The 26,941-nt window shown below is 40.8% G+C and overlaps 1 protein-coding gene across 2 annotated transcripts; it reads left to right on the plus strand.

The window, feature by feature from the left end:
- The first annotated feature begins 18,581 nt into the window (after positions 1–18,581).
- On the plus strand, positions 18,582–26,523 carry LOC134217156 (facilitated trehalose transporter Tret1-like). Of its 2 annotated transcripts, none has more exons than XM_062695937.1 (2): positions 18,582–18,667; positions 25,199–26,523. In XM_062695937.1, the coding sequence occupies exon 2, from the start codon at positions 25,213–25,215 to the stop codon at positions 26,515–26,517; it is 1,305 nt and encodes a 434-aa protein (XP_062551921.1). In that variant the 5' UTR covers positions 18,582–18,667; positions 25,199–25,212; the 3' UTR covers positions 26,518–26,523. The 2 variants fall into 2 exon arrangements, with proteins under 2 accessions (XP_062551921.1, XP_062551920.1); XM_062695936.1 differs by lacking the exon at positions 18,582–18,667 and adding an exon at positions 25,056–25,122.
- The last annotated feature ends 418 nt before the right edge of the window (positions 26,524–26,941 follow it).

Genomic DNA, 26,941 nt, shown 5'->3' on the forward strand with positions numbered 1-26,941 from the left:
AATAATTTTTTCGGAACTTTCAGAGATCCTCCAGGAATTCCTTCGGAAGTCAGAAATTCCTGGAGGATCTCTGAAAGTTCCGAAAGAATTCCTGAATTCGTGAAGGAACTTCTGCAGGAATTCCTGCATGAACTTCTGGAGGAACTTCCGAAGGTATTCCTGGAGCACCTTCTGGAAAAATTCTTGAAAGAACTTCCGGAGAAATTCCTGGAGGAATTTCCGAAGGAGTTCCTGAAGGAACTTCCGATGGAATTCCTGGAGGAACTTCCTATGGAATTCCTGGAGGAACATCCGAAGGAATTCCTGGAGGAACTCCCGGAGAAATTCCTGGTGGAATTTCCGAAGGAATTCCTGGAGGAACTTCCGTAGGAGTTCCTGGAGGAACTTCCGAAGGAATTCCTGGTGAATCTTCTGAAGGAATTCCTGGTGAAACTTTCGAAGGAATTCCTGGTGGAACTTCATAATGAATTCCTGGTGGAACTTCCGAAGGAATTCCTGGTGGAATTTCCGATGGAATTCATGGAGAAACTTCCGAAGGAATTCCTGGCAGAACTTCCGAAGGAATTCCTGGAGGAACTTCCGAAGGAATTCCTGGAGAAACTTCCGGAAGAATTCCTGGAGGAACCTCCGGAGCAAGTCCTGGAGGAACTTCCGGAAGAATTCCTGGAGGAACTTCCGGAGGAATTCCTGGAGGAACTTCCGGAGGAATTCCTGGAGGAACTTCCGGAGGAATTCCTGGAGGAACTTTCGGAGGAATTCCTGGAGGAACTTCCGGAGGAATTCCTGGAGGAACTTCCGGAGGAATTCCTGGAGGAACTTCCGGAGGAATTCCTGGAGGAACTTCCGGAGGAATTCCTGGAGGAACTTCCGGAGGAATTCCTGGAGGAACTTCCGGAGGAATTTATGGAGGAACTTCCGGAGGAATTCCTGGAGGAACTCGCGGAGGAATTCCCGGAGGAACTTCCGGAGGAATTCCCGGAGGAACTTCCGGAGGGATACCCGGAGGAACTTCCGGAGGAATTCCTGTAGGAACTTTTGGAGGAATTCCCGGAGGAACTTCTGGAGGATTTTCCGGAGAAATTCCTGAAATTTGTATAAGAGCAGTTTCAAGTTCAAACAGAATATTTGAGCTTCTGATGTGTTTTCATGATGTTTGAGCAGTCGCATGTCCAATTTCATTGCTATTGGTGATATGGCCCGCTCTCCATATTTTCACCCCTGAATCCGGCCCTGGTTGAAATTTGAAAAGGTCAATTTCAAATTCAAACAGAGTTCTTTGAGATCCTGATGTGTTTTCATGAAGTTTGAGCAGTCGCATGCCCACTGCCCAGTTTCATTGCTATTGGTGATATGTCCCTTGCTCTCCCCATTTGGACCCCTGAATCCGGCCCTGGTCAAAATTTCGGAAAGACAATTTGAAGTTCGAGCAGAATTCTTTGAGCTCCTGATGTGTTTTCATGAAGTTTGAGCAGTCGCATGCCCTGTTTCATTGCAATTGGTGATATGGCCCCTGCCCTCCCCATTTTCACTCCTAAATCCGGCCCAGGTTAAAATTTCAGAAGATCAATTTCCATTTGAAACATATTTCTTTGAGCTCCTGATGTGTTTCCATGGTGTTTGATCAATCGCATGCCCAGTTTCATTGCTATTGGCGATATGGCCCCTTCTTTCCCCATTTTGAAACCTCAATCCGGCCCTGGTCGAAATTTCCGAAGGTCAATTTCATGTTCAAACAGAATTCTTTGAGCTCCTGATGTGTTTTCATGAAGTTTGAGTAGTCACATGCACAGTTTCATTGCATTTGGTGATATGGCCCCTGGTCACCTCCATTTTGACCCCTAAATCCGGCCCTGATAAGAATTTCAGAAGGTCAATTTCAATTGAAAATTAAATATTTAAAACTCCTGATTTGTAAAATTTGTGCAGCCGCATGCTTATTACCTCATGCACATTTCATTGTAATTGAATCTTTAGCCCATACTCTACCATTGTAACCCCTGAATGCGGCCCTGAATTCAGTCAATCCTGCCCTACTCAAATGGTGAAAACATCGGAATCGACTAAAAATCTTTTCAAATTCCTTTATGGGTTGGTTTGATGGGTGATTTGATAAATTTTGGGCATGAATACGTCCAGAATATTGAAGAGATGTTTGAATTATAGGAAAAACACCCCCGCGCACACTTATTTTTAGTAATAACTCGGACCTGAACAAAAATTTCTATTTGAAAATGTATCAGAGCAAAAATATAGCTATTCCCATTGAGCACAAACGAAACCGCGAGGAATTCCGACGATCAGGTGCTGAATGCGGACCATTTGAAAAAAATCCGTTCGTCCCGGGTCTTAGAGGGTTAATGTATTTTTTCACATAGTTAGAGTAGATCGAGGATATGTTCTGATAGATTTAGAATAATGCTTGTCATTTTTCGGCAGGACGGAAAAACGAAGCGGCAGAACTGCTTTTGAGAATGCGATTACATTCGTCAGTGACTTATTCCAGGAAAACGCGTACATAAAAAAAACTTGATTCCCCTTGCTTGATTCTGGACAAACATCTACTTTTGAAGAATGGATTAAATCCAAGATTGTCTCATACCGGGCAAACTTTCCTACTTTCAAAGAAGGAATCACATCCACCATTGCCTTATCCCGGGTCAACGCCCGGAATTATGTTTACTATCATATTCCAGGAAAACGAATCACATCTACCATTGCCGTATTTTAGACAAACTTCTATTTCCGTAAAAGGAATCACTGTTACTTGTGAAAAAGGGATTAAATCCATCATTGCCTTATTGCAGGCAAACGTATACTTTTAAAGAAGGGATCACACCCACCATTGCCATAATCTGGGTGAGCACCTACTTTTAAAGAAAGAGTCACATCCATCATCGCCTTATGCCGAACACACGCCTTTATTTACAAAAGAGATCACATCCACAATTATTGTAATTCGAGCAAGCGCCTACTTCTAAAGAAGGAATCATATCCACCATTCCCTTAATCCAGACAAGCGCCTACTTTTAAATAAGTGATCACATTCACTATTGCCTTAATCCGGGCGAGCGCCTACTTTTAAAGAAGGGGTCATATTCATCATCTTTTCCTTATGCCGGACAAACGCTTTTTTAAAATAAAGGATCATATCATTCATGGCCCTAATCTGAGCAAGCGCCCACTTTTAAAAATCGATTGTATCCACCATTTCCTTAATCTGGGCGAGCGCTTATGTTTAAAGATGGGACCACATTTACCATTGCTTTTATTCAAACAAGCGCCTACTTTGAAAAAAGTGATCAAATCCTCCATTGCCTACTCTCCGGGATTTTTTCATCACCACTCAGTCTAGTAACTAATTTTAGAGCACAAAAAAATATGTCATATGTTAATTATGCCAAATAACCCTCTTTTTTGTCGCTGTTCTCAATTATGCCAAATGTACGTTGTGCCAAATGACCGTTATGCCAAATGGCCGTTATGTCAAAGTACTTGATGCCAAATGACCCGCTTGATGATCAGGAAGTACTTCGAAAGGCACAAAGACGCCAAGTTGTGCCATCTCAAGAATGTCCCTTCACTGTGAACGAAATGTTATCGACTCATTCTTTTCGTATACGAAATCTACGTCTCAAGCAAAATAAAATTATTCATTTCGTTTTTGACCGCAATAACATCTCCGTTTTGGTTCCTGGGTAAAGAAGTATACTCCAGTTAACAGTCCAGAACATCTTCTTGAACTCCCTGGGCAGAGCCATTCTGTGGGTGTCTAACTTCATGGCTTTGAAAGATGACATTACAAAAAAAAATTTAGGATGTTAGTGTCTATTGCATTACTTGTGCATTGTTGATGTGATTTTGTCGCTTTTCGCTTTTGTCTACACCCAATTTTATCATGTTTTCAACTCGATATTATCACGTACGAGTCGACCCGACAGACGTTGCCCTGCATAGTAGACAAGAATGCGCGTTCTGAACTACCCAGGCAAGTTTTCATTTATAGTTATTTGTTTATTACTAGACTAAGGCCATTCAACTCGGTTCATGGCTGCACGTCGCCAGCCATGCAGTCTGCGGAGGGTCCACAAATCGTCCTCCACCTGATGGATCCACCTTGCCCGCTGTGCACCTCGCCTTCTTGTTCCCGTCGGATCGTTGTCGAGAACCATTTTGACCGGATTACTGCCCGACATTCTGGCTACGTGACCGGCCCATCGCAGTCTTCCGATTTTCGCGGTGTGAACGATGGATGGTTCTCCTAACAGCTGATGCAACTCGTGGTTCATTCGCCTCCTCCACGTACCGTCCGCCATCTGCACCCCACCATAGATGGTACGCAGCACTTTCCTTTCGAAAACTCCCAGTGCACGTTGGTCCTCCACGAGCATCGTCCAGGTCTCGTGTCCGTAGAGAACTACCGGTCTAAAGCGTTTTGTAGATAGTCAATTTGATACGGCGGCGAACTCTATTCGATCGGAGCGTTTTGCGGAGTCCAAAGTACGATTTCCTGCCATGAAGCGTCTTCGAATTACTCTGCTGGTATCGTTATCGACGGTTACCAGTAAGCCCAAGTACACGAATTCTTCAACCACCTCGATTTCGTCAGCACCGATAGAAACATGTAGGCTTCCTCCATCCTCTCAAAGTTACGTGCCATGATATCAATGTCGTCGGCAAAACCAAATAACTGGACGGACCATCACCTTGCCGTAACCCTCTGCAAGTTTCGAAGGAATTCGAGAAAGCCCCTGAAACTCGAACTACGCACATCACCCGATCCATCGTCGCCTTGATCAACCGTATCAGTTTTTTCGGAAATCCGTTTTCGTGCATTAGCTGCCATAGCTGGTCGCGATCGATTGTATCATATGCGGCTTTGAAGTCGATAAATAGATGATGTGTGGGCACGTTGCATTCGCGGCATTTCCGCAATACCTGACGTATGGCGAACACCTGGTCTGTGGTAGAGCGTTCACCCATAAATCCCGCCTGGTACTGCCCCACGAACTCTCTTTCAATTAGTGTTAGTCGGCGGCATAAAATTTGGGAGAGTACCTGGAGGCGGCATTCAGCAATGTAATTGCGCGGTAGTTGCTACCGACACCTTCAATCCACTCCTGTGGCAAAACTTCCTTTTCCCAACCCTTGGAAATTACCCAGTGCAGCGCTGTAGCTAGTGCCTCACCACCATGTTTAAACAGCTCTCCTTGGTCAACTCCAGGGGCTTTGTTGTTTTTCAGCCGGCCGATCTCCTCCTGGATTTCCTGGAGATTCGGAGCCGGAAGTCGCATGTCCTGCGCGCGTGCTCCTAGGTTCATTACCATACCGCCACCATTGTCTGCCATATCGCCATTCAGGTGCTCTTCGTAGTGCTGCCGCCACCTTTAGATCACCTCGCGCTCGTTTTGAAGAAGGTTCCCGTTTATGTCCTTACACATATCGGGCTGTGGCACGTGGCCCTTACGTGAACGGGTCAACTTCTCATAGAACTTTCGTGCGTTATTAGCGCGTTGCAGTTGCTCCTTCTCTTCGCAATCTCGATCTTCCTGCTGGCGTTTTTTCCTCCGGAAAATCGAGTTTTGTCTGTTCCGCGTCCGTTTATATCAAGTTTCGTTCGCCCTCGTGCGGTGTTGCAGCAATCTCGCCCATGCTGCATTCTTCTCTTCAACTAACTGCTCACATTCGCCTAGGGGTATGCGATAACACTTTTTTTCCTAACGAAACGAAACGAAACGAAATTTAAAATGTCTATGTTAATTCGGAACGAAACGAAACGAAAAGTAGATTTACTTTCGAGACTTCGAAACCATACGAAATCAAAGTTCATTTATTTCGAAATTTTTCGAAACGAAACGAAATTTTAACTTTTTTTCCGCGAAATTTTTATTAAAATAGTTTAACGTCATTCTGGTTTCATTTTTTAAGTCAAATAACTGTTTTTAGAGTTATAATAACAGAAGAGGCAGTCTATGATAAATCACCGCATTCTCGCCGCATATAACATTGGCAATAAGGCAATACTCCAGCATTTGTGCCGCTTCCAAAGGTATTCATTAGGGTGGTTCAAAAATCGATTTTGCTCCACAGTGCTTATCTGATTCTTTACCATGTTCTGAGTTTCCTCTGAAAATTTGAGCTCATTTGGATTAAAACTGTTTTACTTTGCCGTTTCAAGTTTGCATGCAAATTAGTATGGGGAAATTTATTTTTTCATTATACTGTTAATGAGGTTTTCCCATCAAGCGCATGTTAAAAGAAAACCTACATAGCTAAAAGGAATATTCAGCAGCTTCCACTCAGTGAAAACCGCATCTCAATTAATCGTTCTAATAATTAGTAATCGAATTTATTCTATACCGTGGTTTTCTAGAGCTAATTGCATAACTCATCAACAGGCAACATTGCTGCTCGTGGCGCGAAAGATAGCACACAAAAATTCAGGCTACTATGTTGCACTGCACATTTCAGTGATGCCCTCAAAGAAGTTTAACGATCATGACTAAAGATTCGCAACCTGTCTTAAAATCGATTACTAATTATTGGGACGATTAATCAACATGCGGTTTTCGTTGGGTGAAAGCTGTTGAGTATCCATCTAGCTATGTAGGTTTTCTTTTAATCTGCGCTTAATGGGGAAACGTCATAACCAGTATAATGAAAAAATAATGTTCCCATACTAATTTGCATGCAAACTTGAAACGGCTTGTGCTAAATCAGTTTTAATCCAAATGAGCTCAAATTTTCAGAGGACACTCAGAACATGGTAAAGAATTAGATGAGCACTGTGGAGTAAAATCGATTTTTGAACCACCTAGTATTCATCCTGGAGCGTGTGCTCCTGAATCTGATCAATTTTATGTCAGTAAGTACCAGGTTCTTCTTAGCCGTGCGGTAAGACGCGCGGCTACAAAGCAAGACCATGCTGAGGGTGGCTGGGTTCGATTCCCGGTGCCGGTCTAGGCAATTTTCGGATTGGAAATTGTCTCGACTTCCCTGGGCATAAAAGTATCATCGTGTTAGCCTCATGATATTACGAATGCAAAATGGTAACCTGGCTAAGAAACCTCGCAGTTAATAACTGTGGAAGTGCTTAATGAACACTAAGCTGCGAGGCGGCTCTGTCCCAGTGTGGGAATGTAATTCCAATAAGAAGAAGAAGAAGAAGTATAAAAAATATAGAAATTGTGGGATTTTTCATATACGGATTCAAATTTCGTTTAAAACCTTAGTTCACTTAAGAATTGTGTAATTATGCTGAAGCATACTTCATATTGTCTTGTCAGCCTGGTTATGTATATAGTATCGTGCTAAGTCTAAATTAGGAAATTAATGCTTAGAATTGTTTTTTTTTATTTAGTGGGTAGTAGTTTTTTTTATTCAGATAGAGAATTGATATTACAAGACCAGCATTTGAAAAGGGCGTAACAGCCAAAACTTATTCCTTCTTATTCTTCGTCTACATATACATATATATAGCACACTTTTTTCGCCAATCTGTTTATTTATGAGGCTCAGATGTTTAATAATAAACTCTACAGAGCCGAGAACATTAGAAATAATAGAACTAATTATTCCGAAGAAGTTTCAGAAACATTTCTGCGTGAGGTCTTCTTTGGTGGGGATCGGTTCCTTCAGTAACCAAACGATCCCGTCGCTGACTCATAGACTGCGCTAGTTGCTTTTTATCCTCTTCCTCTCTCATTTTTCTGTAGGAGTCCGTGTAGCCCATGATTCCCTTCTTCACGAACCAGATCCGATCTGTATTATTCTTGAATGTCATAGTTTATGTCCATAAATCGGGAATTTCAAATTGTTCCATCCGTTCAGTTGAATCGGTATCCACTTCTTCCTCAGCCACTTCAATTTCGCCGTTCTGCGCTGCATCCGATGATGTTTGGCGGGTTGCTGAATCAAATCCGATAACTACACCGGAATACGATTTCCGTTGCCCACCTTGCGTTGCCATATTAGCCTCTTTCTTTCCGATTGATCGTTCCTATTGGTCGTTCATTTTTTCTTTTATGGACACGCATCCTTTCGGTGACCTTCCGCTCCGCACATGAAACATTTGTTACGCAAATCCTGGTAGAATACCTTTCCTGTCCTTGCTCACTAGAAAAATCCTGCGCACCAAAATGCATAAATATATGTATTTTTGATTGAACTTCACAGACCCATAGTCTTATATACAATCAGCTCGACGAACTGATCAATTGTCTGTGTGTCGTTGGCATATGAAAACAGCTGTTATTGTCAGTATGAGCTAAAAGCAATCATAAGTAAAGAGCTTTCGGCAATTTTAATGATCTTTCAACTCGTTCGGAATCTTTTTGCAAATTCCATGCGAAGATATAGAAATGCCAACAAATCTGTAATGTTCCTTACATATTGTGCAAAAAGTCAAAGAAGAGAAAAAAGTTATTCTTATTGTATACTTGCTTCGGAGATCCAATACATGACCAATAACGATGCTGGTCACGTCTTACAGTCAATTTAGGATTAGGAGCGGAAAATTAGTTAATCACTCATTGTTATAAGAGACCGAGGAATGCTCTGGGAGAAGGTTGAGAAGGTAATTCATGTGAAGCCCCTTGGTAAGCGACTAAATATTTATTGTAAACGAAGTTATTTTCAAAAAAAGGAGACGAAAATTGTGTTTCAAATCAATCTAACGCAGGATCAATGTGCTTCGTTAAATAAGCTTCTACAACACGATCGATTTCGCTCTAAATAATTTTGTGCTCTTCGGTGCAGACATTAGTTTTATCACTTCGCGTTCTCCCACATTAGCTGGCTGGGTTGTACAAATTTCTGCTACGCGAGGTAGATTTTTTTCACTCACTGCCGTCCCACGATCGATTCCGCATTCATATTGTGCAAATAGTAAAGAAATATCCCAAAATTTAAATTTAAATCATGGAAACACTGAAGACGTTTTATAGAAGAAAACTACATACGTATTTGTCGACTAAGAATGGGGTTATGTAGTAAGCCTTAATAGAAAAATTGTATAACCTTAAGTTTTGAAAACAACTTTACCATATAGTTCAGCGGCGCAGCCAAAATTTTTGATCATATAAAGTATGGTTTAAGTTTAAAATTGTTTCGAAATTCCGCGGAATTCCGTAAAATTTCGTTAGAAGCTAGTTTTTTCTAGCGAAATTTTTGTAATTTTACGAAACGAAACGAAATCAAGAAATCAGATTTCGCCATGCTCAAATTCCGCGAAATTCCGCGGAATTTCGTTTCGAACCACCTGAAACGAAATTTTTCGAAATACCGCATATGCTTACATTCGCCGTCATACCAGTCGTTTCTCTGATCCGGAGCCACCGTGCCGAGTGCAGAAGTTGCAGTGCTTCCAATGGTGGATCAAATATCTCTCCAGCCATCTTCAAGAGATGCTGCGCTTAGCTGCTCTTCCGTGCCACTTCCAGCTGCTGCGCGTAGTCTTGGGCTAGTCTACTGTCTTGTAGCCGCCCAGAAAAAAATACTTCCTCGGGGATCCTTTTTCCAAGGGGGATTTCGGATGATAATAATGATAACTGTCTGAAGTCTGACGAATGAATCCCTGTATTTCGATCTGTAGTCTGTAGTTTTTATCAATGCTTAATTTCTAAAGGCTAATTCTGTTGGCTAGGCGTCGGGGCGTTACTTTTGCAACCATTAATTATGCAGTCTCCTAATTGGTTCGTTAGTGTCGGTTATGTTCGATCAGAATGTGAGAGTGAGACAAGTTATAGAATGTGAGAGCGGGTGTAAGCGATAGTAAGAAAGAGTATAGAATGTGAGAGCGGATATGGTGAGTTACCATATGTTTTGGGCAGTGACGGGAAATGTCATTTCGATGTCATAGGACTAATTTGCTAATAACTTTTTTCACACATTATTTACAACTATGTTTTTTATATAAACATGTAGCCCTCAAAGAACCCTAAAACTTTTTCCAATAGGTCATTTCTCTAAATCTGATATTGGCGGCGTGAGAGCCGAATTAGTGTCAAATGACATTAATGTCATGACATTCCGTGACATTTTTTTTAAATTCGCTCCTATGGCTTAGACTTCGTATTTAGAACAATGATCTGTTCGACAAAGTTCTAGGATCTTTTGAGCATTGAATGTTAATAAAAAAATCGGAATTGTAATAACTTCTGAAAAAAGTTATTAGCAAATTAGTAATTGAAATCCCACGACATTTTTTTGACATTTCCCGTCACTGGTTTTGGGTTAAGTCAATCAGAACGTGAGAATCAAAGAATGTGTGTATTGTGGGTCATTGAGTATAGCATTGCTCGCTATGTGAGAACTAGAGCGGAAAGTAAAATCGTTGAGTAATGTCACCACGGGAAACTGAGTTGGTACGGTTTAAGTGGTGTTGAAAGACACGGGTTACGTATTCATTGCTTTGCTGTGGGAAATGGTTTGGAATAGAGTCATTGCAATAAATTATGCACCCTTCTGGTAATGATGTTTACACTTGAAAGATTTTGAAATGTTACTGAGTAAGATGGTCTGGAAATCGTCATTTGTTACTTGGGTCTAGTGTGTCATATTGAATGTAAAAGTTTTCTATGAAAATCGAATGATGTGTAAGAAATAGTTAATTGCGTATAGCACACCAGTGTTTAGCCGCGGCGGACGACTCCGACGCGTGTTGATCACCGTCGAGAGTTTTGAGCACAGACATACTGCAACGAGGTAGTGGTCTGAATCAATATTCGCACTGCGGTGAGTGCGTACGTTCGTGATGTCAGCACTATGAAACCGGTTCTCAGCTCGTTGGTGGTGCCACAGCTTTTGTAGAAGGTAGCCGCTCGATACCCGCTTTTCCACACTTTCTGTTCTGTCCAGCAGATTTCCTGCAGCGCTATGACGTCGAAGTTGCGGGGATGTAATTCATCGCAGATTATCCTGTCGCAACCTGCGAAGCCTAGCGACTTGCAGTTCCATGTTCCAAGCTTCCAATCGTGATCCTTTATTCGTCGCCTAGGTCGTTGCCGATTGTATCGAATCGTATTATCTTCTATGTCGTCGTAATGGTTGTATTTAAAGGCGGCTCATTGGGCCTGCGCAAACCTGCTGTCTCGTCGGAGGGCCGTCATGTCAGTTCTGTTTAGCGTCCCACCTAACACCATGACTTGGGCTTGTGCGCTTTGAGCGGCACACGGTCGCTTTGGCGGAGACTACTTGCGGATACATGCAGCTTTTTATAGAGGTTTAACAGGGCCCACTGTCAAACCCCACCGCATCCTAGGCAGGCGCCATAACTCGCGGACGGTCTGGGGAGGGATCGTCAAGCCCTTGGACATAGTCCCTGCTGCTCCCGAATACCGCAAAATGTTCATACGAATCATAATTTTAATTTTTGAAGATTTAGTCAACTTTGAAAACATAAGTCGTTCTTTTTGACGTTGGACAACGTTTTTCTCGTAGGTACTGTGTGTCAAATCAGAGTTTAAAATCAGGGAATGTAACGAAATAATAAATAAAATTGAACAGTAATAGCGCGTTTATTAATAGATGGATTTTTAAGATTTATATATTCATCGATTTGGAAACTCCCTGCCAGTTTGCCAATTTCATTAAATCTTTTGATTATTTACGCTACATGGCAAGCAAACTAATCTGATTTAATTCACATACAATTTGCAAGCGTTTGTTGGCGCAAAGTAATTGTTGGAAATATTACAATGTTTGATAACAGAGTTCAGTGCGTGATTTCGCTTGTTTCGGACAGCAGAACGATCGCGCGATCGGCCGAATAATTGTGTTCTGCATTGCGCGACCGGTAATAAGAATAGCTATCGAACAAGTAAGTGCAGTGCGTGTTTTAGTCGTCGGGAAAGAAATAAAATATCTATATTGTGTTCGGTGGCTCATGCGCATGTCGCACGCTGTCGAAAAAACGCCTTATTTAATAATTTGCTGTACCCATTGAGCAAGTGAGTACAGAGTGCTGCGCTTCCGTGCGGTCGTCCAAAACGCGAATCTCCTCAGTTTTCTTATACCACTGGGCGTGCATGTTTTAACTTTTAACTCGTATTAGTGTTGTTTCCCATCCCATAGATCGCATCACTTACCACAGTGAATCCAGGTAAATTATTCCTTTGTAACTAAAACGATATCATATCCCAAGACAATCGTGGATATGCAGAGGTATACTCGGTCTCTAGTAGCAACAAAAATCTGACTAACAATCCTTCCCTTGTTATATGACGGTAAGGACGTGGCCAGCGCCGTTATTGACATTAAATATTTGAGCTCCCAAAACATGTACATTGAGAAAGGGAAGCTAATCCCAAGCCCCATTCATTGTGTTCTTTGTACAATTTCGCAAGTTCTAGTCAATCACGTAGTAGCAACTACGAACACTGCGAAACTATTGACTTAACAATGTCTCGGCATAACATTAGACAGTATTTTCAAAGAACAAACATTACAAATTCAGCAATATAAATTCAAAATCAAAATTATACATCACTTTACTAAAAAAACCTATTATTTAATTATACTATAGCATTACAAAAACAAACATGTATATGTATATGTACTAGTCTACGTTGGTTGACGAAATAAAATAAATAAATAAATAAATAAATAAATAAATTGTGCGGTCATAATGCTCATGCTCATGCTCATGCTCAAAATATTACAATGTTTGATAAACTGTGCAGTTTGGTTAAGGAAGGTTCTACTAAATTATATATAAATTTCAAATTGGAACAAATGGCTCATCTTAACTCACTGGAGCAACAGGTTGATCGATGTCTTCCTAAACTGGCTCAAGAAGATGCTTTTTCGTTTACATTGGATGTGGCTTATCTTCCAGATGAAATTCAACAATTCGGTAATACAAATAAGAGCCAGTTTTGGGGTGAATTATACGGAGGTATCCCAAAGTCGCGTTCCATGCTTTGAAGATTTTAATACTTCTACATAACTATGCGAGAGTGTATTTTCAACATATCCAAGGGAAAGACCAAAGCAAAAAACAGATTTAACACAAAAACAGAGTGTAATATAAAAGAACAAAGAGTGTAATATAAGAATGATAAAATATATTGAAATATAAAGACTTTTGAATATATTTTCGTTTATAATTTTAGCAACGCATATTCAGGGGACGGTGGGCCACTTAGCTAATCGTAAAGGGGGTCGCGATCCCGAAAAGGTCACTGATCCAGCAATAATCAACCATAATTGGATTATACATTTATTACTTTATAACGTTGTAATTCATACATCATTTCATCTAGCGTAAACCTTTCTACTCCGTCCCCACAAACAAGGCAACATTTATTTTTCTTTAAAAAGACGAGAAAAAATCAGGCGGACTAACCAAATGAAACATCCAATGTAAAGGATTAGGTCTGATTTCTTGACTTCATGTTTTTCTTTCTTATGTTTAGCGAAAGGATCGCGTTACACTCCTCCGGCCAGCAGGGTCCTTTTTCTACTTAGTCTATTTTCAGCTTGCCTGTTGTAATGCTACCGAAAAAGATTGATTTTATATAAAAAAAAGGACGACCGTTGTCCCGTGTTGAGAAAATCTCCATTTCTGACGGAAGCTATCCAGAACTGTATCGGATATAACTTTCTCCATTTATTTCATTGTGTCGTGTATTTGCATGGCTGGAAAAGCACTCCGTCATTACACCGAAGACGCACTTAAACTTCCTAGTACGGTTTTTATCGTACAATCGATTCCGCATGGCTTCTGAATTCGCGTAAACACTTCATAAAAATGTTGTACATTTCACCTTGCTCTCAGGCGGATTTCAGTTCATAAACCTTTTTCCACCTCAAGACGGTTCGGCCCATCACGATTCTACCATTTATCGTGAACGGAGATTTCAGATCTCTTTTATTCTGATTTATTGTGGGGCACAATTGGAGAAAGTTTTTCTGCTGGCTGTTTTTTTTTTACATTTTTCTCATTCATCGTTTGCAGTCTGTGATAAGAGTTAGAATCGCGCTGTAAGTGGTGTTTGGCAGCAAGGAACCGAGAAGTTTCATTATTGTAATAGTTGCTCGATTTTCCGTCGTTTCCACCGCAGAAAAAAAATCAACGGGAAAGTTATAATCCACGACTAATGATGTCTTATCTGCTGGGAATGGCTGTTGGAAATTTTCCATTTTATGCGCTCTCATTGTAGATTGAGTTGTCCAGAAAAACTTGGAGCGCATAATAGATTAACTACTGGTGCATACTGGGGGAGGTGAGTTATTTAGAGCAATTAATTATGTAAAACGAGTACAATCATTATTCTCCAATTGGTGTCAGGCGAATTTCGGATCATTCACACTAGCTCATACATATTACATACATATTTAGGGTACCGTGTTGACTCGAACTCCGAACATGGCTCATATTCCGAACACTGGCGTTTCAGTGCCCTTAAACTAAGTTTTTCATAGGTTTTCCGTACTGAGGATCAAGATTACAAACGAATTTAATATCCTATGGTAAGATTTACGAGAATAAAGCTAAAATGGTCATTTGAAAGCGAGTGTTCGGAATATGAGTCATGTTCATGTGAGTCAAAACGGTACTAAAAGTAACCCTGAAATTATTTAAGTTGTTGTAAGTCAGCATTGAATAATAGTTTTCAAACTTTAAATAGGGGGATAGACGGCTTTGGCAGGTTTTGTTCTATTATTGGCAGGGGGTTTTTGTCGACCAAATTTTATGAAATTTGGCCACAATGTTCTTTGATATGCAAAGAATGTTTAGGCCAAATTTGAGCATAGTCAGACATAAAAAAAACCCCTGCCAATAATAGAACAAAACCTGCCAAAGCCATCGTTCCCCCTATGTTGAAAAATCAAAATGAGAATAAGGGGAAAGACGGCTTTGGCAGGTTTTATTCTATTATTGTCAGGGGGGTTTTGTCGACCAAATTTTATGAAATTTGGCCACAATATTCTTTGATATGCAAAGAATGTTAAGGCCAAATTTGAGCATAGCCAGTCATAAAAAAAAACCTTGCCAATAATAGAACAAAACCTGCCAAAGCCGTCATTCCCCCTAATAGATTCAAGAAATTATTTCATTGGATGAAAAACTCGAAAAATTAAAATTATCAAAAATAAAAATGTAAAATCAGATTGATTTTTGAAAGCAAAATAGTGATTTTGATCGAAAACAAAAACTCAAAGGTTCAGCCCAATGGGTTTGTACGCAAAGGTGACAGTCTTACGTAGATATACGAAATGGATGATATTTGCCATCATAATTTGTGTCTCTTTATTAACATTGAGCAAACTACTAGGAGGTCAACTGAATCAAGAAGCCGAATAGTAGCTCCCAGTTGGATGGGCTTTGTGTCTTCATCCATGGAAAAGGGACTGACTTTCAGTGGAGGACATCACAATCCTAGAAGACGCCATTTTCAAAAATGTCCGAAATAAAGGAGAAATAAGCAGAACCGCCCACGTAGAGTACCGTTTACTATGGCGCCGGTGGAAAAGTACACACAGTTCTTTTTCAGTTCTGTTTATCCAAGAAGATTGACCATTGGAAAAAATCTCCACCCAGCTAAACAGACTATTTCGAATTTATCCCTTTAAACTACAATGATAATTCTAGTTTTGGTTCTGGTTTTGTTTCTGTTAGTCATTGGCAATCAAATCGATTTTTTCCGGGCCAGCATTTTATGAAAAAGAAGGTCAATCAATCCGATATAAATTTTCTTCAAAGGGCAAATTTAATCCTTTGGCGACGACAGAAAGTTATCCTTCGGTAGCAGAATCACAAGCGCTCGACGGAGGGGATGGTGCAATAAATTTGTTTGAGTGGATGAAATCACTCATAGCAACCAAGCAACCACGCCAAACGCCTCTGCCGGTGGTGCGGGATCGCTACAGACGCCACCATCAATGCGATGGTTTTCCATTGAAACTGCTGCTGTGTCCGCTCTGCGTGGAATCATGTTCGACCTCTCTCTGAACGATGGTCGCCTGTGGGTGGATGCTGTAGAAATCTTTCTTCAAAGAAGCATCTTTATCGATTTGGCTGTCTTCCGCAAAAATTGAACTTTTGTGACAAGATTCTTTGGTTTTGTTCAGATAATGCTTGTCCTGAGAAGAACCAATTTCCCCCCAATGGGCTGTTCCAATAACTAACTGCAACCAAACGCTAGTCGGAACCTTGCATCTAAATTCCACTTCGTGCTTTTATTGTCCGACGGCCACTTGATGACTTTTCCCTAAGACGCCATCATCATTGGGAACAAATTATCAGCAACGCCATTTGTGCCGCGGGATCGCTACGGACGCCACTACCAACGCGAAACTTCTACCAGAGCCTTCGTGCTGCTGAGTCCACTCCGCTGCGTCCGCTCGGCCTGAAATCTTAATCGTTAAGTGGTGGAATTAAATGGGATGGTACAAACTCGTCTAATGACAACTAAAATCTTGTTCATCCACTCTCTGCGGAATCTTGATCAAAATGGTTCGCGCTTGTCGGAAACAGCCTTCTTGTATTCAGTAAAGTAAGCTAGTTAGCCCCGCACCTTTATGATCTGAAAGGGGTGTCAAATGATGTGTACTCATAACGATTAACGAAGGAGCGGAGCTAATGGGATTAATTAATTAGATACAAGAAAACTGCTTTCTGGCGTGCGCGAGCCATTTTGATCGGAATTCTACAGAGAGCGGTCCCGGAGCATGGAAGAGACTGGGAATTTAAAGCATCATGTGAAATTTTCTCGCAATGTTCTGAATTTGGTTGTGCGCTGTTAATGTGGCTGTAGAAATTTTCCTCAAAAGTAGCGTCTTTATCGATTTAGCTGTTATCGGCAGAAAGTGACCTCTTTGGCAAGATTCCTTGGTTTTCATTCTGTTATTCATTGGAAATGAAATCGATTTTTTCCGATCCACCATTTTATACAAAAGAAGGTTGATCCGAGATGAATTTTCTTCAACGTGCAAAACTTAATTGTTTGGTGACGATAGAAATTTGCTCTTCGCCAGAGATGCTGAATTTGATTATGAGCTGGTAATGATTCAAAATACGTTTTGTTGAAAAGAGTAACAAAATAAACTAGACCCATATTCGCTTAGCGTCTGTCTGAGCGAAGGTCGCCGGGGGTGGATGCTGTAGAAATTTTCCTCTAAAGTAGCGTCTTAACCGAATTGACGGTCGGCAGCAAAAAGTGAACTTTTGGCAAGATTCTTTGGTTTTAATTCCGTTAGAATTTGATTTTGTTTTTGTCATTAGAAATGAAATCGATTTTTTTTCCGATCCACCATTTTATGCAAAAGAGGATTGCTCCGAGATTAATTTTCTTCAAAGTGCAAAACTTAATGGTTTGGCGACGACAGAAAGTTGCCCTTCAGTAGCAAAATCACAAGCGCGCGTGGGAGGGAGAGAGGGAAAAAATTTGTTAGAATGGATGAAATCACTAACAGCAACCAAGCTACCACGGCAATGCCACCGAAACAGGTCATTTTTTGCAACCTAAAGGACAAGGTTCCACCGGAAGAGCGGTCGGGAATCTATCAAATTCCCTGTTCTGCAATTTACATCGGTCAGACCCGCCGCAAAATAAAGGTGACACATTCTTCGGACAGGTCCACCGGAGCACCAATATTTCAAACTCAATGTTTGACATTATCTATGTGTTTCCCATATTTTCCAATACCTAAATCATCGAATAAAATATTTGGTATGATAATAGATTAGCTTAAAATAAGTTTTTGACTAACAATTAGTATAATTGACAGTAATGAAGAGTGAAGGCTGTTTAGACATATTTTGCCAAATTGACTGTAATTTGCGTTCTGATGCACAAATTTGCACTCTGTTCTCACCTATTCAAAGATGAAAAAGTATAGAATCAGTACCCTATGTAAAATCTGATTTAAAATTGTAAGAAATATGAATTTTGACAACGTGAAATCTTTCACAAAAAAGCGTTGTAACGTCACGAAAAATGGACTGTTTTAAATTTTCTGAGAAGTACATATAAGCCTCGAATTTAAAATTTCGTATGCTCTTTGTACTCGAAAAAAGATTTGTTTTGGTGGTAGGGTAAAAGTTACGTTAGTCGTGGGTGTTCCTATAGTTGCGGTAGTATGGTATACCGCCATCGCGGTGGATAATGGGTATGGGGGGTGAGAATGGGTCATCGCTCTCACTGGCAGTCTGGAGGTCGTAGAACAAAATCGTTCAAAAAGGTCTCTTATATTTTAGTTTTCTTGCCCTCAGATAATTCAATCTATTCTACAAGCATTTTAAGTGGTTGAAACAGTGACCCATTCTCACCCCCATTTGACCCATTGTCACCCCCGACGACGGTACTCAAAATTCACAAATCAAACGCAGCAACCCACATTGTCAATCAATTAGTTGATCAGTCAGTACCCGAACGGAACCAAAACATCTTGACTAGCTCTTTTAAATTGGTAAATATCATCAAAATACCTTAATATTTTTCCGTCTGTGCACCAATAGTTGCGGTAGTGTTCCTATAGTTGCGAGTCCCGTAAGAAAACAATGGGATTCGCAACTATAGGAACAAAGATTAAAAAATATCGCAACTATCGGAACACTGTACCAATAATTGGAGTTTTGATTTTAGGATGAAATTATGATTTCTTTTCAAAGGGAAGCATTTTATTATAGAAATAGAAGCGTGGAGCCTTCGGATACATATCAAAGGTAAGTGGAATGAGATTTGTTATAGGGTGACATAGGGTGAAGTAGTATTTCGGCGATATCACCCATTTCCGTCAGTATATGCAGGACAAGTGAAAAATCTGCTTGCCCACAGTACAACCACCGTCGGACCGACGTGTCATTGGTGCTCTCTGATTGTCCCCCACTTTTTAACGGTCATTTGCTTTTGCGGGCGATCACTCCTGTAAAGTTTAGAATGCCATTCTAACCTGTCGCCCAAGGCACACAACCTACCTGTGCAAAAATCGGCACACGAAAGAGGCCGGCTTTTCCCCTGCTGCGATGTGTATGGACATGCTTCGTAGCATAGCTTATAAGTTTATTGATGACTGTTCATTCATAGACCAGTGCATGATGACGTAGGTTGACAGTTCACAGAGCTATTTCGCCAGAACTTAGTCTCCGGCGAAGCTTCCGATAAAATTGTTTCATCATTTTATTCGCATGTAGATGTCTTTTGCGATTGATTTCATGCTGAATGCAAAGAATATCACTGAAATGATCGGATCACAGCAATTTTATACTAAAAATATGAATTTTAATTTTCCCTTTATCGATTTTTCTTCTAACACCTTGTAAACAAGCTCTGTGAACTGTCAAAATAAGTGAGGTTAAGGTAGAGTTTGCATTGGTCTATTGAGGGGTGTGAATACGATGCGTTACGGTGAATATAATGGGGTTATAAAGTACCCTCTCATAACTCCTGTCAAATGAGTTAATACACAACTCCGATGTAATGTTGAAGCATGTAGGTTGGTGGCTGAGCTACGAAAACTTCGCGAGCCATTATGACTATGAGGTTGGCGGTAGTGTTCGATGATTTTTCATCATGGCGTCGTGGGCAGCAAATTTGAATTATTTTCTATGGGGTGACACGTCGGTAAATAAATAAATAAAAAAGCGATATATCTCCTGTTACAGCTAATAAAACCATCGAAAATTTCTTTATTTTCGGAGTTATACGAGAAACTGGACAAATTAGAAACATGGCCTAAACTGGTACAGTTACCCTACATGTAGAAGCAATAAAGTCGTGAACGACTACTTCGATATATGCTAAAAAATATCATTGAAACTAATCAATTAATAAACTGTCGTAATTCATTTGATTAAGGTCTATTTAATGATAAACTTATATTTATGAAAAAATAACTTTGAAAAATAGGGTAAAACGTCCTATCGTTGTGGTATGTCCTAATATTGCGGTAGTGTTAAAATAGTCGATTCTGGATATAATAGCCTTCAAAACAATTGTGGATACGCTAAAACTCATCGAATCAACGACTAGAACAGCTTTTGTTTGACAAAATTCCGTTCAAAATTATGAAAAATTATCATTTTTCATTAAAAATTTGAATCCTTTGAGCCTATTATTGCGGTAGTGCTAAGGTCCTATTGTTGTAGTATCGATTTCCATAAGAATTGCATGCAATACCGCAACAATAGGACTGAGCTTGAAAAAATGTCGCAAAAATAAGCAACTGCGTCCTATTATTGTGGTAGTTTGTTTTTATTGTGGTAAAAACAAAACAACATAAGTTTAGCACAATTGACGTAACATTTACGAATCTATAGTTGACGAGCAACCTATTCGACTACTATTATTATTATTTATGCAGACTATGGCCGAAGTGGCCTGTGCGGTACATAAGAGTCTTTTCCATTCGGCCATACCCAAGTAACATTTCAAGTTTTATTCCGCTCTAGAAATGGTTTTCAAGATCGAATTATAAGAACTGACAATAAAACCCATTACTACATGATTACCTTCTGATGACCACTATAAGAGTAAGATATGTCCAAATGGCCCTCTCTAGATTACCACTATAAACCTCTTATAAGAGTATATAAAAATCCGTTTCAAGCCGCCCGCAAAAAAGGGAATTTGGCTGCGGCAGCTGTCAAAAATTTGCTTTGAAAAAAGAGAAACCAAATCTTGCAAACAAATAATAACAAACTAAAGTGTTGATGAAAATCATGATGAGGATGACTACAAAATAATACTTTTTCAAGTTTTTTTTTCCATGTACTTTCATGGAAATGAGGTGCGCGCTCGATTTCATGGTGAAAGCTAGTGCAAAAATGAGATTAGGCACTATGCGCCCGCAAAATAATATAGTTTTGGACAATGAATTTAAAATTATTATAACATCAATAACGTAAATCTTCACTAAATTAATTAAGTAAAAATTAATATTACACTCAAATTATTATTATTATTTAATCAGACTAAGGCCGAAGTGGCCTGTGCGGTATATAAGAGTCTTCTCCATTCGGCTCGGTCCATGGCTACACGTCGCCAACCACGCAGTCTACGGAGGGTCCGCAAGTCATCTTCCACCTGATCGATCCACCTTGCCCGCTGCGCACCTCGCCTTCTTGTGCCCGTCGGATCGTTGTCGAGAACCATTTTCACCGGGTTACTGTCCGACATTCTGGCTACGTGCCCGGCCCATCGCAGTCGTCCGATTTTCGCGGTGTGAACGATGGATGGTTCTCCCAACAGCTGATGCAATTCGTGGTTCATTCGCCTCCTCCACGTACCGTCCGCCATCTGCACCCCACCATAGATGGTACGCAGCACTTTCCTTTCGAAAACTCCAAGTGCGCGTTGGTCCTCCACGAGCATCGTCCAGGTCTCGTGTCCGTAGAGGACTACCGGTCTAATTAGCGTTTTGTAGATTGTCAGTTTGGTACGGCGGCGAACTCTATTCGATCGGAGCGTCTTGCGGAGTCAAAGTACGTACGATTTCCAGCCACTATGCGTCTCCGAATTTCTCTGCTGGTGTCATTTTCGGCAGTCACCAGTGAGCCCAAGTACACAAATTCTTCTACCACCTCGATTTCGTCACCACCGATGCAAACTCGCGGTGGGTGGCTCACATTGTCTTCTCTTGAACCTCTTCCTATCATGTACTTCGTCTTCGACGTGTTGATGACTAGTCCGATCCGCTTAGCTTCCCTCTTCAGTCTGATGTAGGCTTCCTCCATCTTCTCAAAGTTACGTGCCATAATGTCTATGTCGTCGGCGAAACCAAATAGCTGGACGGACTTATTGAAAATTGTACCACTCGTGTTAATCCCTGCTCTTCGCACTACCCCTTCCAAAGCGATGTTGAATAGCAGACACAAAAGACCATCATCTTGCCGTAACCCTCTACGGGTTTTGAAGGGACTCGAGAATGCCCCTGAAACTCGAACTACGCACATCACCCGATCCATCGTCACTTTGATCAACCGTGTCAGTTTATCCGGAAATCCGTGTTCGTGCATTAGCTGCCATAGCTGGTCCCGATCGATTGTATCATATGCGGCTTTGAAGTCGATGAATAGATGATGTGTGGGCACGTTGTTGCACGGCATTTCTGCAGTACTTGGCGAATGGCGAACACCTGGTCCATGGTGAAGCGTTCGCCCATAAAACCCGCCTGGTACTGCCCCACGAACTTGAAATTGGTGCTAGTCGACGGCATAAAAGTTGGGAGTACCTTGTAGGCGGTGTTCAGCAATGTGATTGGGCGGTAGTAGCTACAATCCAGCTTATCGCCCTTTTTGTAGATGGGACACACGACACCTTCCATCCACTCCTGCGGCAAAGATTCTTCCTCCCAAATCTTGGTAATGACCCAGTGCAGCGCTCTAGCCAGTGCCTTACCACCGTGTTTAAATAGCTCTCCTGGCAGTTGGTCAACCCCAGGGGCTTTGTTGTTCTTCAGCCGGCCAATCTCATCCTGGATTTCCTGGAGATCCGGAGCCGGTAAGATTATGTCCGGCGCGCGTTCTCCAGATCCATCACCATATTGCCATTTTCTTCTGCCACATCGCCATTCAGGTGCTCTTCGTAATGCTGCCGTCACTTTTGGATCACCTCACGCTCGTTCGTAAGAAGGTTCCCGTTTTTGTCCTTGCATATAGGATGTGGCACGTGACCCTTACGTGAACGGTTCAACTTCTCATAGAGCTTTCGTGTGTTATTAGCGCGGTACAGTTGCTCCGTCTCTTCACGGTCTCGATCTTCCTGCTGGCGCTTTTTCCTCCGAAAAATCGAGTTTTGTCTGTTCCGCGCCTGTTTATATCGTGCCTATTCGACTACTGCAATGTGGAAAAAGACCAACAGGTAATTTTTAAGGAATTTTTTAAATCATTTTTGTTTTGACACGGTGCTTAACCCCTCGGTCGTTTTACCCTATATTCTCAAATCTCAATGAGCTCATTCGGTCTCCCCGCGTCAAAATATTTATTCTAAAATATCGCGCACACAAACATGCATGATCAACTAGACCTCGGCCAGGTTTTTGAACTTTGTTCTGCCGAAAGAAATACTGCCCGCAGAGGTACAAAGGTACCAGTTTAGTTAGGAACAGTACTATGCAACCATCAATGTGAGAAAGAAACCTAAGAAACCTCAAACCGCATTGAGAGTGACTATGTGCGTTCATGCGTCTGATACCAAATGAAATGTGACAAACCTAAAAAAAATCTTCAACGATGGTGTTGATAAACAATGTACTTATCAGATAACTAATGTTAGATTTCTTGAAGTATCTTGTATTTTACGTGGAATAGACAATCAGAACTAGTTCTGCTTGCAGTAACTTTCAAGAAATTTGGCGTTTGAAAACCCAAGCATCAAAACGAGCGTTCGGAATACAAAGTCTAATTGTACACACTTGCTATTATAATAAATTTTTAGATTTCAAATGCATTTTTCATAAAATTTTCAATTTTAGTTATGTCGCAATTTTGACATAAGACCAAACACTGTGTATTATGCTCGAACGATCAGCTTTTTATTTCTTCTCGGTTAAATCTTACAAAGAAGCCAAAATATGGTTTCCAGTTTGCAAATTTGGGCATTGGAATTAATTGGATGTTTTATGCAAGCTATCTCCATAAAACCATTTAAAGGTGCGTCAAAACGTTGTAAAGTCACGCCTATAACGGCCTGGCCTAAACAAACCTTCCCTAATTTCAATTGCAACCGAACGTGTACTAGCAACGTACAAAAAGTAGTCAGTTGGACATAGTCCTGATGATGGCCAACATCGCGCCCGAAACTGGTCGACGTAAAAGGTATTTTTTTTAAATCTTAGTTGACGAGTGTAAAAACGATAAGTGTTATGTCTTGCCTCGCATTGCGTTTCATTAGTGTCGAGCTGTTTTTACGTTAGCATAAACCACAAAATCAAACGTACAACCCTTTCTGCCTAGCAAAATGCTGGTCCTGAGAAGATCCAATTTTCATTCCTTAATGCGCTTTTCCAATAACTAACTGAAACCAAACCCGATGACTTTTCGGTAAGACGCGACCATTTGGAATAAATTTGCAGCTTCGCCACTGCATAACGCGGGATCGCAACAGACGACATTTTTGTAATCAACCCTTCCTTCACATAAAATGCTGGATCGTTGAGGTTGAATGATGACCACTGATACCGACAACCACCATCATGCGATGGTTTTCCCATAAAAATGCTACCAGTGCCATTGTGCTGCTGTTTCCGCACTCTGCGTGAAACCTTGTTAGAACTGAGGATAATATCCAAACCCGCAAGCAACAAAAAATGTCTCATTTTTCTACAGATTTAACAGATTTAATTGATTGAAAATCGTATCATATATGCCTCAACTCCATGACAAAAGATTTCCGTTTTTCTTTTACAAATAAATTGCCACAAGTGTATTAAAAACCGCTTGGTGCGGTTTGGCAGAACCACGACCATTTGATGTAGTAGTGCTTGTAGAAGTCATGTGGCTTGAACAAAGTAATATTTTTGTATTTCATGTGTCCTTATAAGATAAAATTTAATGGAAGGAAAGGTTTAAAATTTAATGTTTAATCCAAAATATAATTCTCAACGAACTATGAACATTGTTTTTCTTTTTTATCATATCTTAGCACATGGGTACGTGCCCTAAACATTGTTGTTGCTATTTAGAAAAATACAAAAATACAATTTTCAATATCTTGAGAACTAAGCCCAACCTTGTTCTTTCATGAATTTGAGCGTTTTTCTGTGATGTATTGAACCTCTCGTCTTTTTCTGTCATGTCCTAACTAAACAACCTTTTTAATAATGCAATTATGGTGCATTACCAAGCTTTGGAAAGGCTGAAATTCCGACCAAGATAAGGCAATCAAATTGTTATCGACTAATTATTAGCTGGGTTGTCAAACTTTGTTGATCATCTTTCTCTCTGCGATAACAACGCGTTCTCTAAGCGTAAGCCAAACTGATAGCAGAAAGTCAACAAGCACTGGCATTTCAATCTTTATATCACTCCTCTCAATTCTATTCAATTATCGCAAGATAAGCTGGGAAACTCAGCTCAATTTTGCCAGCATTACCCTAGCAAGAACCATCAGAAGCACATCAAAATGGGTATTTTTCAGCAGTTTGGGAAATATCGAAACGAGTATTTGGCCACCCTGACAGGTTACAACATTCTCTACCACATTTCATTTTTGCGCAATAGTAAAATATCATTTTTCTTCTCCTATAATAATTGTAGCAACTTTATCGATCATGATGGTAGTTATGACCAACGCTTGGTCTTCGCCCGCCATCCCCAAATTGGAAGCCGACGATTCTCCCATTCCTATCACCGAAGACCAAGGATCATGGATTGTGGCGATACAGGCAGTTGGTGGAATCTTTGGACCGATCATCACCGGTGTCGCGGCGGATCGAGTCGGACGAAAATGGACCCTTCTAAGCGCGGTCATACCGACATCGATCGGTTGGATTTTAATTGGACTTGGCGATGCAGTTGGATATTTGTACGCCGCAAGATTTTTGTTCGGAATCGGCTATGGAACGGCTTACTCAGTGTCGCCCATTTATTTGGGTGAGATAACATCGGACGCTATTCGTGGATCGTCCGGAACGATGATAACCGTACTTGCGAAGATAGGGTTCATGGTGATGTATTGTATTGGTCCATACTTGGAGTACAGGACACTGGCGTGGGTTTCAATGAGTGGTCCTGCCCTATTCGTGTTAACTTTCATGTGGATGCCTGAAACGCCTTACTATCTAATTGGAAAGAACAAACCGGAACAGGCGAAAGAAAGTCTCGTCTGGTTTCGTCGATCTTCAATGGTTTCTGATGAACTAGAAATTATGAAACTGTCTGTGGCAAAGTCAAATCGAGAAAAGGGAACATTGAGTGAACTGTTCACAAGGGCGTACCGCAACCACATGCGGATTGTATTTATTTTGGTGTTTAGCATGCAGTTCACTGGAATACTTGCAATTCTTGGATACGCTCAAACGATTTTTGGAAAAATTTCTACAAATTTGAAACCAGAAGAGATGTCCATTGTATTGGGAGCTGTCCAACTTGTGGCCGTGTTGTTTCCCGCTGTTTTGGTTGATCGAATGGGTCGCCGGCCGTTGCTGCTGCTTTCTACAGCAGGAACGACATTGGGACTACTGGTTTGCAGTGTGTATTTCGCTATCGCAGGAGATGATTACCAAGGCAACTTAGGATGGATCGCATTCATTGCACTCATGTTCTACATAGTGTTCTATGGCGCAGGATTGGCTACAGTGTCGTTCGCCGTGTTGACAGAAATATTTCCGAAAAACATCCGGACCTATGCAAACGCCACGTTTACAATCGCGAGTGCTGTGGTCATTTTTGGGATCGTTAAACTTTTTCAAGCGACGCTAGATAACGTTGGGGCATATCTACCGTTTGGATTGTTTGCGCTCAGTGGGGCTATCAGTGGAGTGCTTATCTACGTGTACATTCCGGAGACGAAAGGCAAGTCTTTGGACGACGTTCAAAGGATAGTGGCGAGGGTACGCACCGCAGATAACTGGTGATATGGATTGTTGATATTTATTAGTCTTAAATGGGCGGGTAATTATCAAGCAGAACTACTTGCGCTCTTAAAAAACAACGTATGGGTTATTTATATCCCACAACCGTCAGGGTTTCGTTTGGAGAAATTTCCATGACAGATTTTATATAAAATATTGAAAAAATATCAAATATATGAAACAAATGTGTTTCTTTCACACTTCATTAGAACAAACGCTTTGTTGATTTGTTGATGTTTTTTTTTAAACTATCATTTATTTGGAAGGCTCATTTGCCATTAAGCGTTACGGAGCCGAAATCATGTTTTAAGTACAGTTTTTCATGATTCTTATACACTAATGTTAGTTTTGGGGAACCGAAAGACTCGCGGTTTGGTCGAGGTTAGGGAATACAATTATACAATAGGAAAGGAAGGGAATTTAGGGT

Source organism: Armigeres subalbatus, chromosome 2, assembly GCF_024139115.2.
Source record: "Armigeres subalbatus isolate Guangzhou_Male chromosome 2, GZ_Asu_2, whole genome shotgun sequence".
Classification (NCBI taxonomy): Eukaryota; Metazoa; Arthropoda; class Insecta; order Diptera; family Culicidae; genus Armigeres; species Armigeres subalbatus.